The sequence below is a fragment of the Pecten maximus genome, chromosome 15 (genome assembly GCF_902652985.1).
Source record: "Pecten maximus chromosome 15, xPecMax1.1, whole genome shotgun sequence".
NCBI classification, from domain to species: Eukaryota; Metazoa; Mollusca; class Bivalvia; order Pectinida; family Pectinidae; genus Pecten; species Pecten maximus.
In genome coordinates this window covers 32400895-32425182 of record NC_047029.1, presented here as the reverse complement: position 1 = coordinate 32425182, position 24288 = coordinate 32400895, and the positions used below count along the sequence as shown (strand labels likewise).

The window sequence follows — 24288 nt, the reverse complement described above, 5'->3', positions numbered from 1 at the left end:
ATTCCTGTCCCTTTTTTTCTCCTTTCCCCATTCCTGTCCCTTTTTTCTCCCTTTCCCCATTCCTGTCCCTTTTTTTCTCCCTTTCCCCATTCCTGTCCCCTTTTTATCTCCCTTTCCCCATTCCTGTCTCTTTTTTTCTCCCTTTCCCCATTCCTGTCCCTTTTTTTCTCCCTTTCCCCATTCCTGTATACCTCTCTGCACAGTTGATATATTTATCCTCATGCCTTTGCCAATCCTCTGTCCTAATCCCCCCTCCCCCATAAAGGATGTATAATAATAATAATGGCTGACTAGTCTGTGTGTACCGTAGTGAAGATCATTTACAACAACCTCAGATTACCATGCTGTCTGTTGGGGAGCGAAGATAAAGCGAAAAACATTTCCAAGAAAAATGTGTGTGGGTGTTGTATTGACATCTCAGCAATGGGATGTTTACATGAACAGATTTTCTGTGTGGAGGCGTTTATAGGAGGTAGACGCAGACATTGACGGGCAACCCCAAACTGTTCAATAAGTGGCAATGTGTAGTTTATTTACAACTGAGTTTGGTATGACAACATCTTCAGGACAGATCCTCGGAATTGGTGCAGATATTCAGATGTTTGTGATTTTGTATTAGAACTGGGCTTCATTTTGTCAGCTAGGTTTTGAACTTCGACCTCCTGAAGATATTCTGTCATAGGACAGATCTTATAGATATTTCAGGCATTCAGAGATCTATATATAGAGATCAGCAATAAGATATTCAGTTTTTCAATCCTTAGTGTGGAAGTGATAAATATTGGAAAAGGTCTTTAACACATACATTAGGCATTTTTATAGATTTTCTGCAGAAATCTTATTTGTTGGTTGATGGATGTTTGTGATATTGATAATGGTCTTCAGTAAAAGATCTTACAGACTAGGAATTGATTGTGTATACCAATAATATCCTCACACAGGTACAGTATATTATACACAATGTACAGAGACCTGTGTATGATTTAGGAGTACGTTTAACCCTGGGACTGGAGGTCAACTCGTAATGACAACATCTGAGTGGTGAAGTTGTGTTGTGGAGTCTGCCCACACATTTCCTTCCATAGTACACTTTATGTAGACTGATATTTCCTTCCTGGCTGTACATACTTCTTCCAGCAAGGACATATACACCAAAATGTTATCTGATGAAAAAAGTGTCCTTTTTTTCTAGGCATTTATATGCAAAATATTATTGATACAAGTAATTGGATTATGACGATTTGTTTTGGTGTGCTTAGGAAATTCATTTACGCAGTTTATTTCATAGATTTGTCTGATATCGACACATTAGGTGTCACTAAGGAGCTTTACGTGTGATGTAATGGACAGTCTGCGAGGGGAAAAAAAACATCGATAGAGATGTTCATTACTCGACACATCAGAGGCGAGTAACTATATCTAACATTCTGACGTATAAACCAGGGATTGTTTTCCACACAGAGAATTAAACATTTATCGGCCCGGTGAAGAACGCATGAGTGAAATTTCATGCCTAGTGAAATTAAATCAGCATTGATTTCTGAATGTCGTCATATCGGCCAATTACAAGGATGGGAAGTTTTCAATCGAGTTCTAAAAGTCTCCAACTGTAACCTGCATCGTGCAGTCTTCCTTTGCTAGTGAGAAAAGTGATGATGACTTTTCAATGGAATATTTCTTGGGGTGGATTTCCAGGAATAATGGGTGTGCTAATTAACTAATCAAGACTGAACCACAAATTAGGCTGAGAATCAAAACTTTGTACTGGTGATGTACTTTGTTGACAGCTGAATCAAAGGTCGGAGCAAGCAGTAACTTCATACCTTGTAAAGGGATAATGCGGAAATTTTACAAGATGGTGATAATGAAATGGTTTGATACTGGGCGGAGCTTTTTATGAGATAATCTATAAAGCTTGTGATCCCAATGTTTAATTTTGAGTTCTGACACCATGACCTTGGCAGTGTCAACAATTGGGAAGTCTGTTAAAAGAACATATCTTTACGAATGTCACTGGAGTGTTGATCCTATCCCTCAGGTAATTCTTATTGAAATTTCAGATAAATGTTGTTATTGTTGGATGAATCTTGTTATTCATTTAACTTCATTAAATCTTCTGTAAGTCAATAACTAACCTGTTCTAACTTTTAATGAAATGAAATCATGGAGGAAATTTAATGAAAATGGGGATGGGGGGGTAGGGGGGGAGGGAACAAATATTTAGAGAGTATTTTGTACACATGTGCTTGATGTTCTTTTGAAAGCCAATTAAATTGACAAAACTATGAAATTTGTTTAATTGTCTTGCTTATTAACTGAACCTCCTCATCATGCTTTTGACATTTCCATTGGCTTATTTTGAGTAACTTAACATCACTGACAAGTCCTAGGACAAAACAGCTGTCTGATCACGCAGATTAATTCAATAATGACTCCTATGTATCTAAACTGAACTTACATTGAAAGGTACTAATATCTTACATGACTTTGTATCTGAATGTCCATGTTTACAATACAATATATAATATCTTACGTGACTTTGTATCTGAATGTCCATGTTTACAATACAATATATAATATCTTACGTGACTCTCCTACACTACTTTGTATCTGAATGTTCATGTTTACAATACAGTATATAATATCTTACGTGACTCTCCTACACTACGTTGTATCAGAATGTCCATGTTTACAATACAGTATATAATATCTTACGTGACTCTCCTACACTACGTTGTATCAGAATGTCCATGTTTACAATACAGTATATAATATCTTACGTGACTCTCCTACACTACGTTGTATCAGAATGTCCATGTTTACAATACAGTATATAATATCTTACGTGACTCTCCTACACTACGTTGTATCTGAATGTCCATGTTTACAATACAGTATATACCAGACTTAGATATCAGCTGTCTCCAATCTGTTGTCTGGTGAGACAGGAGGGGGGTACAGGAAGATGTAGGTGTTGAGGATAATTGTTACTGAGAACACCTGGCTATCCTGCGTCATTGTACAGCTGATACACTGGACATCCATATTGTTATGAGGGGAGAGGCCTAGCTGACTTGTGTATGTGTAAAACACTACACTTGTTACATAGGGACATGTGTATTAGTGTTAATGCATATAAGGCAGAACAATTTTTGTAAAGAAGTGTTTTGTGTGTTTACGTGTTGTGTGTTCTGTATGTACTGTACATGTGTAAGGTATGCTTGTTCTGTGTGTATCTGTGTGTTGTGTTGTGTATGTACTGTACATGTGTATGGTATGCTTGTTCTGTGTGTATTTGTGTGTTGTGTTGTGTATGTACTGTACATGTGTGTGGTATGCTTGTTCTGTGTGTATTTGTGTGTTGTGTTCTGTATGTACTGTACATGTGTATGGTATGCTTGTTCTGTGTGTATTTGTGTGTTGTGTATGTACTGTACATGTGTATGGTATGCTTGTTCTGTGTGTATTTGTGTGTTCTGTATATACTGTACATGTGTATGGTATGCTTGTTCTGTGTGTATTTGTGTGTTGTGTTCTGTATATACTGTACATGTGTATGGTATGCTTGTTCTGTGTGTATTTGTGTGTTCTGTATGTACTGTACATGTGTATGGTATGCTTGTTCTGTGTGTATTTGTGTATGGATGCTTGTCTGTGTATTGTGTACTGTAGTACTGTAATGTTTATGGTATGCTTGTTCTGTGTGTATTTGTGATGTTTGTTCTGTATGTACTGTACATGTGTATGGTATGCTTGTTCTGTGTGTATTTGTGTGTTGTGTATGTACTGTACATGTGTATGGTATGCTTGTTCTGTGTGTATTTGTGTGTTCTGTATATACTGTACATGTGTATGGTATGCTTGTTCTGTGTGTATTTGTGTGTTGTGTTCTGTATATACTGTACATGTGTATGGTATGCTTGTTCTGTGTGTATTCGTGTGTTGTGTATGTACTGTACATGTGTATGGTATGCTTGTTCTGTGTGTATTTGTGTGTTGTGTATGTACTGTACATGTGTATGGTATGCTTGTTCTGTGTGTATTTGTGTGTTCTGTATGTACTGTACATGTGTGTGGTATGCTTGTTCTGTGTGTATTTGTGTGTTGTGTATGTACTGTACATGTGTATGGTATGCTTGTTCTGTGTGTATTTGTTTGTTGTGTTGTGTATGTACTGTACATGTGTGTGGTATGCTTGTTCTGTGTGTATTTGTGTGTTGTGTGTTGTGTATGTACTGTACATGTGTATGGTATGCTTGTTCTGTGTGTATTTGTGTGTTGTGTATGTACTGTACATGTGTATGGTATGCTTGTTCTGTGTGTATTTGTGTGTTGTGTATGTACTGTACATGTGTATGGTAAGCTTGTTCTGTGTGTATTTGTGTGTTATTTATGATACATGTAATACGTATGTGTGCAGTTTGATATATATGAAAATTTGCGTGTAATATGAAATATAGCAGAATTTTGCATTATGTATCCTAACCTCCCATGGACATACAATTTCTTAGATAAGCTGAGATGTTTGGACGCAATAGGAACGCATATTATGTAGTTTTGTTGGGACATGATGCGTTCAGAAATAAGGTGTTCTACTACATCTACATAGGTTTATATGGTAATGACTTGACTGTCTGGGTTACATAAATAGTCAAATATAGAATATTCACCATCGGAATGTGATGTGTGTGGTTCCGAGATCCAACACCCACTACAAACTCTGTGGAATGTAACGTGTTATTGTTAGGCTGTACGTAGACATATATCTTATATCCTTGTGTTGGGTCGGTGTAATTTTCTCGAAAGTGTGACAACAATTTTCAAAGAAACTCTGGTATGATGTGATGAGAAGGAGTTTGAGACGTCCGTGTAATTTGACACAACACAATTACGGAAATTAACATAAACTAGTGACAGATTTACACCATAATGATGTATGTCATGAATATTCATGGGACACTTGTAAATGGGTTTGAGTCTACCACACACATAAACTACAGGAAAAAATAATTTTGTAAACTAGCCTACATTGGATTGATTGTTATGTAGGACCGAGTAATTTACCAAAGGTAGCGTACATACCATATTTACCCTGCAATAAGCTCATAGGGCCAACATCTACTTTGACTCAGTGTAATGGTGGGTTTGTTGCAGGACAATGATATAGGATTTTTTTTAGGATTTTTGACATTGGTAGGTTTATTACAGGAGAAGGTGTTATCGATAAATAAATAATGATATATATTTTGTGTAAACCGACTCCATATGCTTGGTTCAGACAGGATTGACTATGTACATTGTTATATGTTAATTAAAACATTTTGACATCTGTATTAAATCAGGATTATAATGTTCATACTGAAATATTAATGGACATCTTTGTGTGTGTATATATAAGTCATATTCAGCCTTGTCACCTTTTGATTGACCTGTGTATATAGGATTATATTGTACATATTGAAATATTAATGGACATCTGTGTGTGTATATATATATATAGATATATTCAGCCTTGTCACCTTTTGATTAACCTGTGTGTATAGGATTATATTAGTTGAGGTAAGACTCCAATGAGTAATAGTGGATAATGTTATGTTGTAATCCGTTCATTAGTTCACTGGACATCTGTATGTGTGTATATATTTCAGGGTTTATATATATATTTCAGGGTTTATATATATATTTCAGGGTTTATATATATATTTCCAGGCCCAAATACACATTCTCTCTCCTATTATGAATTGAGAACTAAAAAATGGCAAAAGTTTAAAAAGAAAAAAATATCAGGGGTCATAGCTCATGGTCTGAATGTAAAATCTAACTTCATAAAATATACCAGGTAGTATATTATGTAATAATTTTGTGTACACTTAGAAGGTTTGACATAATTTTCTTTGTAGGTGTTTTGATATACATTCCCTTTCTGACCACATGGGTTTCCTCTTGGTATTCGGGTTTTCCCCCCAAGTATTTAAGACCCCTCCCGTGTGAATCCACCCTGGCCAATATTTTGAGAGATTAATACAAGTTGATATTTGTGCAAATTCACCTGGCCAATATAGTTTTAGTGATTTGATAATTACTGTAAGTTAACTAAAGTTTGATTTTGATTCTTTACTTTCAGCCTAACGGGAATGGTTACCCTGAAGGACATGGTCTGGTTACCATCCGGATGATCCCAGATGAACAGGGGCGGTTCGGGTTCAATGTCAAGGTCAGTATAGCAATGACAACAAGGTCAACGGAAAAATGATATGAATGATTTATTATCAACTGAAATTAAAGTGGAATTTTAAATCCTTCATAGGAAATTTATCATTATCAAAATTCTAATATCAAAATAGTCTTTGGAAGGTCACATATTAAATGAGGTATAGAAAGGCTTTTAGTTATTTTTGTATGCCCATCCAAATTTAATTGGAGAGTTTCTGTATGGTGTTGCTAATTCAACGTAAACATTCATTTCTTAATATTGTAGATAATATGTAAAATTCATTAATTAATGTTTGGATGATAATTTAACTCTGATTGAACTTTGACCTTTGACTTCCAGGGAGGGGCAGACCAGGGCATGCCCATCATTGTATCTCGGGTCGCTCCCAGCACGCCAGCTGACCTGGCCATACCTCGGCTCAACGAAGGTGACCAGGTTCTTGTGATCAATGGACGGGATGTTTCACAACATACGCACGAACAGGTATGTGTATAGGATAAAGTGAACCCTGTCTAAAGAGAATTTGATAAGTCTGATCTCTATACTGATCCTGTTCAGCTCAGAACTTGTGAACGTACCTTTGTTGGAAAGCCTGCATGAAAAAATTGATTTCTGCATTCGCAAGATCTGTGTATTTGAAGGATCTCTTAAAGAAATTATTATAAATGGTTTGTTAATAAAGATTTTCTGAACAGATAGAAATTGGATTATAGCTAGTTTGCATGTTCTTGTTGCTGCATTCATGGCAATTAAATATATTTAAAGTCTTTAAAATGTGAAGAACTTCGAAAGCAAATAAAAAAAATGTGATAGTACATTGCCACATATCCAATCTTTCAATTATATGAAACTCATTCAACGTCCCAGACAAATTATAGTTTACCTGTTGTGATAAAACTGCACAAATGAATATAATTGCGCCCCAAGAGGCATTGTTATCTGATGTAATAAGATTTATGAGTATTTGGAAGTAAATGCATTCTACTGTTATATTGCAGGTGGTCATGTTTATTCGGGCATCAAGAGAAACACATTCAGGCGAACTAGTGTTAATTGTGCGGCCCAATGGTAAGTTGGTAGATCTCTAAACCTTCAATGTGGCAAACATTTCTTCAGTACTCAAGCTTGAATACCTCCAAACATTTCAAATACTACTGCCCCGCTGAAAATGAAATTCTTTAAAAGGATTTATTTACAGATGAAGAGGGAAATTAAATTCACATTTGAATATTGGCAGATTTGATCAAAAGGACATATTTGTATTTGCCTGATTTTGCACTAAATGGCTGGCTGTCATTCTAGTACAGCTGCAATGTTCTGTGTTACTTTAGAGTATGACAAGCTTACTCCGCCACACGTAGGTTTGTGGACGCCATACATCTGTGTATTCCGATAGATACAGACAAGCTTACGCTTAAGTGTTTGTTGGGGCGATATTATGTCATATTTCTTGTAGTTCTTAAACTGCATATTTGTGGTTGGGTAGCGCTTTGGTAATGCACTTGACTTTCAAGGCAACCTAATGGCTTCATTCCTTGATCGGATGTAAAAGGGTATGGGGTCACCTGCCTGACCATATGCATTTTATCCAGGTGTTCCAGTTTCCTCCCATAGTAACACTCTCTGGGTTTTATCCAGGTGTTCCAGTTCCCTCCCACAGTTAGACTCTCTGGGTTTTATCCAGGTGTTCCAGTTTCCTCCCAAAGTTAGACTCTTTGCATATCTGGGCCAGTTAACAAGAGTAATTAATATAAGTTGATAGTAAATTAGAAAAAAATATATATATTTACATTTAGGACAACATGGATACATAACTTTCTATTAAGAAAATTTGCATTTTTGTTTTCTTTTTAATACCTCCGGTACCATAGATCATATGATTATGGTATTTTAAGATTGCTTTGATGGTTTCCAGACGTAGTATATCATGTACTCTGTTTGTTATTCCGGTGGTTATTTTTAGGAATGTATCTCCTCTGTCAATTTAACATCAAAGGAAATAGTGTTATATATGTAAATCATAAAGAGAGGTAATTTAGGAAACATTTGGATTTACATACAGTATATTCTGATTCTGGTTTAAGTTGTAAGAGAATTATAGGTGTTAACCTGCTGTCTGTAATCTGGAGACACGGGGCCAGGGGCAGGTAGGTGTAAATAACAATAGGTGAAAAATATTAAAACAGATTGAAGGGGCAGGAGAGGTTTTTATGGAGTAGAAATATCATAGGAATTAAAGTAGGAGAAGATAGGTTGGAGGGAGACCCAGAATGTTAGGGAATAGATTAAGGATGAGTCAAGAGGGTTGTTATTGGGGGATTGGGATTGGAAGGAGCTCTTTTGGTGGGATGGGGAGAAAGGGAGGGGCTTGGAGCTGGGTTGAAGGGATAAGAAGGGACTTGGGGCTTCATTGGAGGGATGGGAGGGATATGGGGCTTCATTAGAGGGATGGGAGGGGGGCATGGGGCTTCATTAGAGGGATGGGAGGGACCTGGGGCTTCATTGGAGGGATGGGAGGGACATGAGGCTTGGGAGGGGGTGGTGGCGTCAGTACAGAGATAAATAAGGTTGTGGAAAAATGTATAACTTTTGGTTTTTACTGATTACGTATTCTGGCCATTCTAAACATGAGAAATAGCAGTCCCTAAACAGTGACTTGTGTACCAAGTACTCTTTTTAAAATAATCAACACCATTTACCTGTGTAGGTTTGTATGGAGCATGCCTGTTCTCAACAGTTAATTACATTTCATAATCTGAGGAATTATGGGAAGGCGTTGGAGCGTTGATCAGTTTTTCAAGTTTGTCACTGAGGTAGTCGCGTGCGTAATCCCATGATTTTGATAGTGGCCTACGACTAATCGGTAGTGCACTCAGTGACCTGATGTGATAACTTCACTACAGATCAATGTGTTTTGTACAGCACTGAACTGAAAGGAATTTCCAGTCAAAAGAATTCAGTACATTTATCGAAATTATGACCCAAATTTACTCTGGCTTTAGTGATGTATGGCTAAATTACAAATGTTACAATTCACTTTTATAGATATCAAAAGAAAATCTTTTCTTGTGAACTTTGAATAGTTTTGTAATGTTCCTTTGAAAAATGTATACCTTTTATTATATATTTCCAAACAAATGATGATGGAAATTGTAAATTAAGCCTCAAAATGTGCTTAGTAATGAAATGAGTAGAACTTTTTCAGGAAATGATATGTTACTGTAGGTTTTTCTGTTCATTCTTGACTGAACATGAAGGTCAGACAATAAATAAACCTAGACATTGCTCATCACAAGATTCTCGGAGTGTGACTCAACATTGAAATTGGATCCAATTAATTTTCTGGAACATAGAATCAGATAATATAAAAACATTTAGAAAGAATATGTATGCAGTTTTTATGGCTTTATGCTATATAAAGTGAATGATCGCTATGTTTTGTCATTCGTAATGTCAGCGTGTCATTTTATATTACCATAAATTTAACTGTCATAGAAACTGCTGTAAATACCAAGTAATACCTGTATGCTGTGATATTTGAAAAAAAAAAAGTCAACTTTAAAATAAGTTTAACATATGTTAAAAAAAATTGTGAAGTTAAAGAATTTCCAAACTAATGATTTTAGTTTAATTAAAATTATAGTAATTAAACTAAATTATGATTGTCATAATATAGAAATTACTTAGCACATTTGTATACAGGAAAGCTTGCCCAGTAGCAGGACATCCTAAGGATGTGTTAGTCATTCTTGTTGATCAGAAATTTTATCCAAGTCTCAATCAGTCTGTAAACTGGATAAATACATGGCTGAAGACTTTAATTCCTGCTCAGATTTCACATCATGTTACGTAAATTAGCTAGCTTTTGTAAGTACGTCATTGCATGGTGAAGTGCATCATTATCCATTTGCGTATATAATGCTCAAATTATACCCAAGGAAAATCATTTTGTGTATACAGTATCGTCTTTGGTATAATTTCATCTTTGGTTTAGATTTCGTGATATTTACAATAGAAATTAAGTTTTTACGTTAAGACAGGATTTATTTGTCTGTAGGGTAAAGCTTCACATGGTATGTATTGTACGACAATTTTAGATACCATTATACATATATCAGTGATACATTCAACATATCAATTTAAATACAGGATTAAAAATAATTAGAACAGGTGCTTGTATTAATTCACCTTCATTAGATATTATATAAAGGATATCGCTGTTCATTGTATATATGAGAGCCTTTATGACTACTAACTTGTGGTCCTAAGCCACTCTGTTCCTACCTCCAAATCATGTACCTGTTTTATACAATGATGTAAACAGCATCACTTTCCTCCGTGTCGCCCAGTATTCAAATACTGCAGTACAGATATTGTAGCTTCCATCCCAGATCATTTCATGTGTGATATTGGAGTTGGATGGCATCTGTATCTGATTAGTATTTGTAGAAAAAATAATATCCCCTACTTATACTATATCAACAAGGGTAACAATGACAGATCGGATGATGGTCAACTGTGGAACGGAAGTAGGCTATCTATCGTAGAACTGTTTTGATACAAACATTTTGATTGATCAACGATTAGAGCTGTTTTGATACAAACATTTTGTTTGATCAACAATAATAGTAGTACAGCAGTCAACCAATCAGACTGCCCGTTGTAAAACCTCTCAGTGGAACCACTGTCAGCTATCACAACCATTTTTGGTCCCTTTTACATGTATAATCTTTAAATCACTGTCACATGACAAAAGAATAACATGAGTTAATATTTAAGGATTCCAAACCCTGGTACATTACTGAAGTTTATGTGTGTTTGATATTTTAGTTGGATTGAACTTAGATTAAAAGTGAATCATTCCCCCATTCCAAATTTTCAAGTGTTACACCTTTTTGATAAAGTAGGAGGGGTAATGATACAGACGTCTGTGATATAGAAGCCTGGAGTATTACATTGTATCTATAATATCCTGTAAAGTGCAAACTTCTGTTGTCATACATCAATATCACTGTAATGCATGAAATGATCAGAGTTACACCCTGACAAATTAAGGTTTTCAACATACACTCTGATGAATTAACGTTTTCAACATAAAAATAAGGATGTAGAAAATCAAACTGTTGATAAGTATCTTCTTAAATGTTTACGATGGACATAGAGGAAGTTGATAACACCCCCTAGAGAGCTGGTGTTTACCCAGGTTAGGTTTTATTGGTACTGGTCCCTACCACTTCCTGCTGTCAGCCATTGGATAACTGTATTTAGTCCATAAACACTTTCTTGTCTGTGTAAGGACCATTGTTGTTGCTAGCTCCCTGTAGTGCTATTAGGTGAAGAGGAGTCTAAATATTAAAACGATTTAGGCTGTCCACTTCCTGTTTTGAACACAGAAGCCCAGAGAATGTGTCGCCATCAGTAAATGTTACTATGATTTTCGTCATCAAACTGTTGACTGTTTACAACCCTTTGAATATTTTTGTATGATGGGAATATTTGAGGACGAGGTTTCCTTACACTTCTGATCTAAGTACTTAAGTGTATTCTTCTCGGATTACTGTAGAACTTCAGAGGCGTCACTTCATTACTGAATAGTTGATACCTATTATATGGTGATCCTCACACAAATATGTGCTGTGGTATTTCATCCCTGTCCGAACATCCATCCTTCTGTCTGTGCATCTTATGTACTTTGAAGTTTTGTATTTTGAAATGTTTTAGAGATATAATTAGCGAAGGGGCTCATATTAATTTATCATATAAAGTCATAACTCTTTCTATCTCAAGCTCTGATAATTAGAACACTACTTAACCTCGATAAAAATTCAATTCCAACAGTAAGATGTCTATATAAAATATGCTCTGTAAAATACCTTGAATGCTCTGTTTTTCATGACACTGTCCCTGAGGTAGCAAGGTTCGACTGTAAAATGATTATACAAAAGACAAGTTATTATCATCTTTCAATACATCATTTTTCTATACTAATTTAGAGTTTAGATACATGTAGTAGACTGTGAAATGAACTTAACTGTATCAGGCAGCTCTTCCGTCCTTCTAGGACCCATCAATGATGCTGAAACTGGAACAGAATGTCATATATGCCTGGGGAGGTTCAATAGCCATTATAAGATTGTATAACAACAATTAATTTGAAATCCAGTGATGCTAATCCAGTTGGGACTAATGAGTTTATCAGTACTCAATGTGTGTGATATTGTGTGTTACAGTTTACAAAGTTTATCAATACTCATTGTGTGTGATATTGTGTGTTACAGTTTACGTGAGTTTATCAATACTCATTGTGTGTGATATTGTGTGTTACAGTTTACGTGAGTGAGGACACACCAGAAGAACACTATTTTGAATACCTACCTGAGTCTCATGTGATCACGACGACAGCTGGCGCCAACGCCCTGGAGGCGTCTTTAGTACTGCTGCAGGAAAGTCTGGAAGGAGGCGCTGCCCTGGCTCAGTTTGAGGTTTGTTATCAACTAATTCAAGGCCAATTAACCTAAAGTCTTCTTTCTGTGATAATTGTACTTTATTGGCAAGGAGTTATTTTGTGTGATTAAACATTGCATAAGGACTCGTTGGAAACAGCGATACAGAGGAACTTTGCTAGCCACTGGACCCCAGAGTAAAGGAGTTAGATGCCTTTAGTCTTATCAATATCTTTGTCTGTGAAAACATTGTATTGAACAAAAGTTTTTGTTTGTTTACAGCAACTATACAGGAAAAAGCCAGGGATGACGATGAATGCAGCTAGGCTGGAGACAAACATTCCCAAAAACAGATACAGGGATATCTCACCTTGTAAGTGAAAATGAAATAGATTAATAGAATCATTCACCCCCTTGGGAGTGAAATAGATTATATCCAAGAGGAAAGATTCGAAGTTTACAAAAAAGAAGCTTGTTGTGTGTGTATGGAGACACTATATCAAGTAAAGCAAGTCAAAGATTTTATACTGTTTGACTCTGACTCTATATGGGGGTAAATTCAGTCCCAAGATTTTGTACTATTTGACTCTCACTCTAGTAAGTCAATGATTTTGTACTGTTGTACTCTCATGATGTGGGTACTTCAGTGGGTAAGAGAAACACTATTATAGACACAAGAGGAACGAAATGAAAATTATTTCTGAATACTTTGAAAATATCTTGCCTTGAAAGTTTTAGAATCAATCCCCACTGTTTGACCATTTTCTCTTTAAAAGATTAACACAAGCTTTGGAAATGATTATTTTTACTTTACTGTTAAAGGATATTACTGTTAAAGGATAGTATGAAGAATTTGCTTTAACAAAAGTTTAACATACAATTGTCTTGGGATTTATGCAGTATTTATAGTTCATATTTTCTTCTGCAGACGATCAAACCAGAGTGATATTAAAGTCGGGAGGTGAATATATCAACGCCAATTATGTAAATGTAAGTACATTTATAGATGCATTTTCAGTGATATCTCCTAGGTTATCAGACCCAATGTTGATTTAAATTCAGTGAAACTGTAAACAGAATCCCCTTGGAGTGGTATCTTGTAAACATTTGTTCTGCAGCTTACTAATGGAGGAAAAAAGGAGGCTTTTGGGGGGTGAAAATTATAATACAAAACATAATAATATTTCTGTTCATTTTATTCTAAAAATAACTACGGTAAACCTCCGGTTAGTTCGAACAAAATTAAATAAATATTGACGAACCTGTTCGAATTATTCGAAATTATGCTTCAGAAAATATGCGTGAGTTCGAACTATTCGAGACAATATCGACGAAAATCTCGGCAGAGTAAAATCATTAGACACAAACACATCCATCATAAATCTGATACGTAACAACGGCGGCCTGAACAATGGCACATTTATAAGTAAGTAAAATGATAGTTTTTCATTTAATTCAATATCAATTGATCGTTAAACGTTCTTCATTTCGCGATAATTATGATGGTTTTTGCGCGAAGCCGCTCGCGGATCGGCTACAGTAGGCCCCAAAACAGTACAGTACACGTTTCATTTGTGACACAAAAGTTAAACATTTGTACAGTATAATCTTTGCATGATTATATTTTTTATCTGAATGAGAAACTATCACTTTATTATTGTAATAAATGGTCTCTTAACTCTTTCCGTACTCACGACGACTACAGACGTCACAAAAATGTGCTCTTGTATCCTTCATGACGACTACACACGTCACAATTAACATGCCTTCCATCCTTTGTGACGACTCAAATCGTCGTAAAACATCGCGAAAGATGTTGATATTACTTGCTGGTTTAGCATAGTCATACGAAGGAATTGACACGGAAATGATGTTTTTAAGAAATAAAAAGCAATGTAAATATTGTATTGATGGTATATTTTACGTACCAGAAGCATAATTCATTCGTTAAGATTGTCTATTTCAAAGAATTCCGCCGGTTCATGCCGAGCTGTTTACATAGCTACAAAATGGCGGCCTCAAATTTACTTTCGTTTTCTGCGAGATTGTTGAGGTGTTAAACACAATAAAACAATTAAAAACGATAATTTATATATAATTGAGTAACGTTTATCATCAAAATAAGTAAGAAATACGTAAAATATTTTTACAAACCGAAAAAACGATGTTTTGGCTGCGTGATTTCTTGCACATGTGTGACACATGTGCCGATTAACATGTCATTTCCCGCGATTCTGCCTGGTGATTTCGCCGTATTTTAAAGGAAAAATTGGGTAAAAGAGTTTCCGTACTCAGTACTTGTTCCATATGATAAACTTCATTTAATATTAAGCATTATACAACAGTAAAAGATCAGTAAAAGATTGTTTTATCGACGTCTGATGTGATAGCCATATGCTCCAATACACAAAGGACCTACCCAGCATTCACTTCCGGTAGCGACCGCGAAATTAGAATGAGTACGTAAAGAGTTAAATACATCAAAAGCAGTTTTCATAACCTGTTGTCACTGCTGTAAAAATAGGCGATATGTGCTGGTAAAATTAGGTCAGAACATCAACATGTCTGCTTTTAAATATGCCCAGTCGTATTATCTACAAAACATAGTTGATACCTGCAAAATTATCCATCACTAATTGGGACACCTGTGGATTGTTTTGACTGGATATGAATGCTCTTCACGTCACTCGGCACGATCGGGCGGCCGATCCTTTCAACTTTACCGCAAGCGACACCTCGCGTGGCCTGCTTACCTAGCGTGAGGTCGCAGGTTTTCAGGTAATACCTTGATTGACAATACTTAAGAGATTGTCCAGTCACAATTAAATAATCATAATGCTAAGCTAACACTAGTTATATGTGAAAATACACTGACGATTTCTTAGTTTGCCATACACAGCGCGAATACAAATATCGCATGTTATTTATACATTGTCGGGGCCTAAATTTTGCAATCAGCTGTCTCGTGCGTGGTGTATTTTGCAATGTAACAAAAACTGAATTAAAGCTAAAATATGTGGCATATATTAAATCACAGACGCATTCTAATGATCACGCATACAATCTTATAACCTAAACGTGCTTGTTGATCAAATTTAAATCTTGGCATTTTTTCTGGGCCGGTCATCGGGGCCGGGTCGTCGCGAGCTATTCAATGGAGTTTGCCGGAAAAAATGTTACTTTACGTTCTTCATTTGACAAGTTCGAACTATCCGAAATGGTGTCAGTTATAAACAGCCAGTGTTCGAACTATTACTAGCTAAAAAATTACTGTTTTTCTAGAAAAAAATGTGTGTTTGAACTATCCGCGTGTTCGAATTAATCGGAGGTTTACCGTATATTAGCAATTTTATTCCGTCTTCGAAAGTTACCAGAAAATAGAATCCCGTAAGATGATATATGTTACAGAACTGTCCATATCTGCTAAAATCATTGAAAATAGTGATTGAAGAAGATAATATATTTGGACTTTATAATATATATTGACCTTGTAAAGTGTATGTTTGACCTTGGCCTACATTACATTTACAGATGGAGATCCCTGGATCAGGTATTGTAAATAGATACATTGCGGCGCAGGGCCCACTACCCAACACATGTGTAGACTTCTGGCAAATGGTCTGGGAGCAACACTCTTCACTTGTCGTCATGCTCACCACAAAGATTGAACGAGGAAGGGTGAGTGACCGTTTTTACTACTGCCCACCATGTCTGACTGACTTGTAAACTGGAAATTTAAATGAGTAGAGTAGAGAGGGACAACAGTGTTAATTATTATACCCAGCACAAGTCTTAACTCTCCAGTGCTTTGAAAAACAAGCCAGTGTACTGACAGTGGCTGTCATTTCTGGTATACATTAAGGATTTCTAGATTTTAGAACAAATTCATTTTACATTTATTGTTATCAATAAGCATATGGAGATAACTTCATAAAATCAAAAGAAAACAAAGTGAAAAACATTTATTTTTGTTGTCTAATTTTGTAACCATGTGAGTTGTTTCTAGGATACCTTGATTTATCTTGTGGTATGTTTCTAAGAGACCATGTTAAATCATGTGATTTGTTGCTAGGAGACCATGTTTAATTTAATGTGCTGTTTTAGGTGAAATGTCACCAGTACTGGCCTGACCTGTATGAGACGGTGGATTATGGAGAACTACAAATCACCTGTGTTAAGGAAGAGGACACAACATCATTCGCTTTCCGCGAGTTTAACCTCACACATTTATCAGTGAGTTATCTACCCCTGATTTACCCCTTTTTCTGGTCAGAGATTTCTTGTAAAATGCTTTAAACTTTTTATGCTCAATCTGGTTTTTAAAACCAACCAGGTTTCAATAATCAATACACAATATAAATGTATAATTTTAGTGTTTAATGAAAATAAAGTCTCACAATTTGTGTTGAACTTCTTGTTGAGGGTTCATTCCCATATGTTGACTCTTCATTAACATACTTTTGGTCATTGCTCACGACTGATTTCTGCTTTGTAGACAAATGAAGAGAGACATATATCTCACATGCAATACATAGCTTGGCCAGATCACGGTGTTCCTGATGATCCTGGAGATTTCCTAGATTTTGTGGGAAAGGTGCGACAGAAACGTACTGGGATGGTAGAACCGACGATAGTCCACTGTAGGTAAGTACCACAAGCCTTTTAGTCCACTGTAGGTACGTACCACAAGCCTTTAGTCCACTGTAGGTACGTACCACAAGCCTTTAGTCCACTGTAGGTAAGTACCACAAGCCTTTAAGTCTAGTGTAGGTAAGTACCACAAGCCCTTTAGTCCACTGTAGGTACGTACCACAAGCCTTTTAGTCCACTGTAGGTAAGTACCACAAGCCCTTTAGTCCACTGTAGGTACGTACCACAAGCCTTTTAGTCCACTGTAGGTACGTACCACAAGCCTTTAGTCCACTGTAGGTAAGTACCACAAGCCTTTAGTCCACTGTAGGTACGTACCACAAGCCTTTAGTCCACTGTAGGTAAGTACCACAAGCCTTTAGTCCACTGTAGGTACGTACCACAAGCCTTTTAGTCCACTGTAGGTAAGTACCACAAGCCTTTAGTCCACTGTAGGTAAGTACTACAAGCCTTTAGTCCACTGTAGGTACGTACCACAAGCCTTTAGTCCACTGTAGGTAAGTACCACAAGCCTTTTAGTCCACTGTAGGTACGTACCACAAGCCTTTTAGTCCACTGTAGGTACGTACCACAAGCCTTTAGTCCACTGTAGGTAAGTACCACAAGCCTTTAGTCCACTGTAGGTAAGTACCACAAGCCTTTTAGTCTAGTGTAGGTAAGTACCACAAGCCTTTAGTCCAGTGTAGGTTAGTACCACAAGCCTTTAGTCCACTGTAGGTAAGTACCACAAGCCTTTTAGTCCACTGTAGGTACGTACCACAAGCCTTTTAGTCCACTGTAGGTACGTACCACAAGCCTTTAGTCCACTGTAGGTAAGTACCACAAGCCTTTTAGTCCACTGTAGGTACGTACCACAAGCCTTTTAGTCCACTGTAGGTACGTACCACAAGCCTTTTAGTCCACTGTAGGTAAGTACCACAAGCCTTTTAGTCCACTGTAGGTACGTACCACAAGCTTTAGTCCACTGTAGGTAAGTACCACAAGCCTTTTAGTCCACTGTAGGTAAGTACCACAAGCCTTTTAGTCCACTGTAGGTACGTACCACAAGCCTTTTAGTCCACTATAGGTAAGTACCACAGGCTTTAGTCCACTGTAGGTAAGTACCACAAGCCTTTAGTCCACTGTAGGTAAGTACCACAAGCCTTTTAGTCCACTGTAGGTACGTACCACAAGCCTTTTAGTCCACTGTAGGTACGTACCACAAGCTTTAATCCACTGTAGGTAAGTACCACAAGCCTTTTAGTCCACTGTAGGTAAGTATCACAAGCCTTTAGTCCACTGTAGGTAAGTACCACAAGCCTTTTAGTCCACTGTAGGAAGGTACCACAAGCCTTTTGGCATTCGTCAGCATAATCAGCGCTTTTATGAACGTGTATATGTTGTGTTTGAAAAGATGATTATCTAAAAGACCAACAGCAATTGGTAAATGTCAATAACGTCTGATTTCTTTGTCATGCAAAGAGTGTGAATGACATTTTAACATCTAGTAAGGAGTGAAATTGATCTCTCGAGGGCTCTTGGAACATAAATGAGTCTGGACAATTTGACATCAGACTTAACACTTCATCATATCACAGGATAGTGAAATGTCATCAAGATTCCACTCACTTGCACTCTTTGGTTAAGGAAAAAGACTTTTTTGAAAGCTTTCAGACACAGATTTAAATTGTTGTTTTTGTGATAAATCAAAGTCTTTTCAAACAGATGAATCCTACCTAAAACAAAAGACTTATTGTTGAGACAATTATCAAAATATCTTATTATTGCGACAAAATTATGAAAATATCTGAAGTGAAGAAAATTGTTTAACATGAAATTACAATGACATTATTGATATGACCAAGCATGATTAATATAATTGTAAATGATGTTTAATTTGGTATATTTTCAGTGCTGGGATAGGACGGACAGGGGTTTTGATCACCATGGAGACAGCCATGTGTCTGATCGAGTCGAATCAGCCCGTGTATCCACTGTCTATAGTGCGTCAGATGAGAGACCAGCGTGCTATGCTGATACAAACACCTGTGAGTCTACATGAGGAAAAGCTAGGGGGACGATACAGAACTGATCTATTAATGATACCAAAGGCCATCTAAAACTTCCATTTTATGATGATTAAAAGGCTAAACACTATGGATCTGAATGTGTATCGACTATTCTTTTGTAAAAGTACTGTCTGGGATAACGTTGAAGTTTTGATGGGATTAAAATCAATATAACATTTTAAAATATTGTGAAGTTGAAAGTATTCTTAGTAAAAAGGTATTTATATTTGATACATTTCGTATAACCTAGTTACAAATATATTACTTATCGGTGGTTGGGTGGCACAGTGGTAACACACTCGCCTTTCACCAAGGCAGGCAGGGTTCAATTGAAAAGTGAAAATGTATAGGGTGGCTTGCTGGGTTTTCCCTGGGTACTCCGGGTTTCCTCCCATAGTAAGACCCTTCTGTTGCTTCCATCCAGGCCAACAGGTGTGGTTAATATACAATGGTATAACTTATTTTGCAATTGTTTTAAAATAAATTAAATTTACATTTTCAAATATATTACTTCATGAAAGGAGCCATTGTAATATGATATTATTTACAGTATTTTTGACCTGCTACTTTAGACACCATGATAATTTTAACCTTGACTACATTTTTGTATACGTTGTGTTTACAGAGTCAGTACAAGTTTGTCTGTGAAGCCATCTTAAAAGTAAGTCATGGTGAGTATTGATTACTTGTTGTCATCCTCATTATCGGGTCTTAATAGAAAAAAAATCTCAAAAGTTGCATTCGTAATTCTTTAGGTATTATATGTCTGACTAGTTCATTGAAAAAGAATACACGGAGCATTTTCATAACAGAAAAAAAATATCTATATTTTGCTGATCTTTAAACTGAGGCTTCCTTCCAAGTAGATTACTCAAGTATGTACAGTGATTTTTTCTTGTCTTGGTCTTGAGAGAGACATATTATTTTTATTCCAAACAAGTCTACATTCTGTCTTCAATTGGACATGACCATAGGATTAATCTATGAGATAATTTGTCAAATACTGAAAGATAATAGTTGTCTTTTAATTTTATGTTGAAAAATATATATGTGCAGTCAAACCTGTGTAAATAGGTCACACAAGAGATCAGAGAAACTGACCTTTTTATAAAGGTCTGATTACAGTCACACCTGTCTATAAAGGTCACTCAAGATGTCCTTTATATAGAGGTCTGTATAAAGTCGCACCTGTCTATAAAGACCACTCAATAGATCAGAACAAATGGCTTATATATGCAGGTAGCCATTTATGGGTTCAGATAAGACATGTTTGTGTGGCATTCCATTTGGTTAGTGATTGTAAATGCGTCTTTCCTCACTTGATTACAATAAGTATATTAATGGTATCATTTTGATGTTTCAGACCAGCTAGTTAAACCTATGGAAGACTACCAGCGGTGAAAGTGACTCACGTGGCGGGCCGACCCGCTCTAACTTACCATATCATCATCCCGCATGTGGTGCCACGGTGGCTCTGTGTCACACATACCCACAGACAAGGTGCCATCCATCAGTTCTCATCTGTGTATGTATGTCCTTGTTGAAGGTCAAAGGCCTCTTGTGTGAAGGACATCCATCATGCCACGGCAGTTGTTGCCATGACCGTTCTCGTCAGTGCTTTGTACTGCTGATGTCCTTTACAGACAGACGGTCCTTCTCTGATTTTCATTCCGTCTGGCAGTGGACATTGTCGGTGTTTATCAAAGTGTTTTTTCCCGTAACTGGGAAATCTTTTATTCTGCTGGATCTGAAAATACACACCGGATGAGGTGCTTTGTGCACTCCTACCTAGCTCAACCAAAGAGAAAATGGAAGCCGTGATCTTCGTTAAGTTCACCAACTATCGATAGGACGTGTGCTCACATTATTGGTGGGAGTGAAATTTCACCTGTATCAAAGTGTGTTTAAGAAAGATTCAACCGTTATAATGCACAGAGAATTAATGTGTTTAGAGTGGAGTTGGTTCCCTGTGTTGTGGATTCAGCTGACAACTTTTAAATCCAATCACAAAACATGGACGGGAACATGACTTGTTCAAGTTTTAAATCAAACTCGTCATCAAACGAGATACATGGAGAATACTTACTGTGTAAGAAACATCTCTCATGGTGCATGGAACGTGATTATTTATGTATGAGAAATGGATATTTAATATTTTATTGGAGGGGGAGATAACCCATTGGTTATATATCAATTTACATGTGTGTTATAAGAATAATGCATGTAAAGGGAAGTAACTCTACACAGCATTTTGATTGAGCAGCCTGCCGTTACGCTGACCTCTGTGTGGGTTCCTGAATCTGAATTTTAATTGAGGTTACAAAGAACTTGTATCTTAAAGCAATGAAAATGCTGAAGTTGGTAGTGTTTATGTTGCCATGGTAACTTGAAAATCTATTTTAACCATTGTCATGCTACAAAATATTTGAAGTTATATTTATGAATGTATTTGTTTTCAATTTTACTAAAAGTATGCATGTGTGAACGATATTGTTTAATATTTGAAAGAAATAACAAAATCAGTGCTTCGTACTGGATGATACTCAGAAATTTTATTGCTAGTCTGCAAGTTAACAATTTTAGGTTTTCTTTCATTTCCCACTTCTAACTAAAACATTTCATTATTTTTTTTTTACTTTGATTACTTGAAAACATTTAACTAAAAACTATATTTTAGCTTCTAAAACTTTTGAAATGTGTTTTCCCTGAAAACAAATGATTCACTTAAATGTATATGTGTAATTTTACAGTTAGTGGCATATTGACCAAATTAGCATATTTAAGATCCTACTGAAGAATTGAAGTGAAATTCATTCTCAATTCCAAATGGAATTTGCTGAAGAACTAAAATAAAATTCATTTTCAATTCTATAGATCATAAATAATTAATATAAGGATTATTCAGTGGTATGGCTGTATAGGATGTGTCATCGTTATTTTTCTCTCTCGTTATTTAAGAAGAAATATATTTCACAGATCCCTGTGGTTATGGTAACAGCGACTCATCATACATTTTATATACTGTAAGTTATTTTGGAGATGTTCTGTGAAAAGAGTTGCACAAGATAACAAGTTGGTATTCCAATTGTTGTGCAACTTTCGTATGCTTCTAATGTAGAGTGCGAGTTTACTAGTGTGAAAGAGAGTGCAGCTTTACACCAATATATAATTCATAATTCTGATAACATTCTATCTCGAGTGTGTGCGATATGCCAGATGCCTGTAACATTATTTCTGTGAGTGAATGAAAAAAAATCATGATTCTTTACGCCTAAAATCATCTACAACTGTTTCTTGGATGTTATTTAGATTCATTTCCGCATATTTATGAAAAGTGTCTTCATTTTAAAGGGAACATTCTTTTGTCATTAAATGGTAAATAGATCCCATCTTCCAGTTAAATTCTCTTATTTACTTGTTTGTTTTTGAAAAGAAAGTAACACAAACAAGAAATGTTATGAAAATCATTTCTGCCCAAAACAAATGTAAAGGAGATCTAGAGGGTTTTCAAAATTTGTTACCCACTTTCTGACGTTTTTGCCCGTTAACTGGACAGCCCATAGTCCATATTAGAGTGTAACATTTCAGACATGCTGACGGACCTCCAGATATTAACATAGGCCTTGGAAATCTTATAGAGGTGAACAACATAACTAGGCCCATCTTTATTTCATATACAAACAATTCTGTCCCAACTATTTGGACCACGATAAAAGAAAATTGGCCAACCTCTATCAAAGATCTGTACACTTTTCGAAGAGTGTTGTTTACAGAGTATATGTGAGAGCGATGAATGTATATATAGTCTGTTGTAGGTGTACATAGTGTATGAGAGGAATACAAAACCATAGTAAATTAATATTGATCGTACGAAATATGACTTGTTCATGTTACCGTACACACATACCAGGCAATATCAAACAATTAAAATCTTTCCCAAGTAAGTGCTGAGTTTTGTTGTTTGTTCCGTATTTATGTTGTAACTATTGTCATATTCAGCAAAACTAGGATGTCGATAGCCAATATACACTACCGAATTCCACCTAATAAATGTACCTGTCTCTACAATATACACTACCGAATTCCACCTAATAAATGTACCTGTCTACAATATACACTACCGAATTCCACCTAATAAATGTACCTGTCTCTACAATATACACTACCGAATTCCACCTAATAAATGTACCTGTCTCTACAATATACACTACCAAATTCCACCTAATAAATGTACCTGTCTCTACAATATACACTACCGAATTCCACCAAATAAATGTACCTGTCTCTACAACTGCCTTTCATTGCCTTACTGATTGGTTAATATAATCATTTAATCAAAGACTTTACATGGAAACGTTTCCCTGTACAAGGCTTTAATAAGTGCAACCTTAATTAGACCCCACCCTTCGGGTCAAGACCAGCCCTGTGTATACAAAATTGGTTTCCCTTCATCAGAGGATGCATAAAAACCCATTCATCCCTTCAGTTAATGAAGAATTTCAAAGAATTTGCTAGATTTCCCCTATTTGGGCAATCGGTCCCGCTCTGTGGCCCCATCACATAAGGATGTTTCCAGTCAAAGTTTACAGTAGATTCCATTTTGAGGTTAAGAAGTAGTTTGAGGAAATTGTTGACAAACGACGGATGCCATGGTATAGCACAGCTCACCTTGTTGCTTTTGACCAGGTAAGCTAAAAACTTACCGGCGGTACCTCTAATTTATGAAACAACTACCTTGAGTTAGGGTAATTCCTTAAAACAATAATTTTTAATAGAAGAATATTATTTAAGGGATAAAACGTTCAAGGAGCTTCACATTGCAATGTTAAATATATGATTAAAACGGGAGTCTTAACTCAGGGGAGTCTTAACTCGTGTGAGTAATGCCTTACCATGGGAAAAGTCAAGGAATTGTCTTAGCTCGATGAATGTT

The 24288-nt window shown here is 36.2% G+C and overlaps 1 protein-coding gene across 6 annotated transcripts in view; it reads left to right on the top strand.

Moving 5' to 3' along the window:
* Positions 1 to 23299, top strand: part of LOC117344145 (tyrosine-protein phosphatase non-receptor type 4-like) — a 67376-nt gene extending 44077 nt beyond the window's left edge. For 4 of the 6 annotated variants that reach the window (XM_033906796.1, XM_033906798.1, XM_033906794.1 and 1 more), the window contains 12 exons: positions 6125 to 6214; positions 6554 to 6697; positions 7213 to 7282; positions 12542 to 12696; positions 12940 to 13030; positions 13586 to 13647; positions 16189 to 16335; positions 16762 to 16890; positions 17153 to 17301; positions 19199 to 19334; positions 19981 to 20026; positions 20719 to 23299. In XM_033906796.1, coding sequence (XP_033762687.1) covers positions 6125 to 6214; positions 6554 to 6697; positions 7213 to 7282; positions 12542 to 12696; positions 12940 to 13030; positions 13586 to 13647; positions 16189 to 16335; positions 16762 to 16890; positions 17153 to 17301; positions 19199 to 19334; positions 19981 to 20026; positions 20719 to 20756 — 1257 coding nt within the window. In that variant the 3' untranslated portion in view covers positions 20757 to 23299. Of the gene's footprint in view, positions 1 to 1137; positions 2039 to 6124; positions 6215 to 6553; positions 6698 to 7212; positions 7283 to 12541; positions 12697 to 12939; positions 13031 to 13585; positions 13648 to 16188; positions 16336 to 16761; positions 16891 to 17152; positions 17302 to 19198; positions 19335 to 19980; positions 20027 to 20718 lie in introns of those variants that run through there. The other 2 variants (XM_033906797.1, XM_033906795.1) reach the window with 2 other exon arrangements.
* Positions 23300 to 24288: the final 989 nt, after the last annotated feature.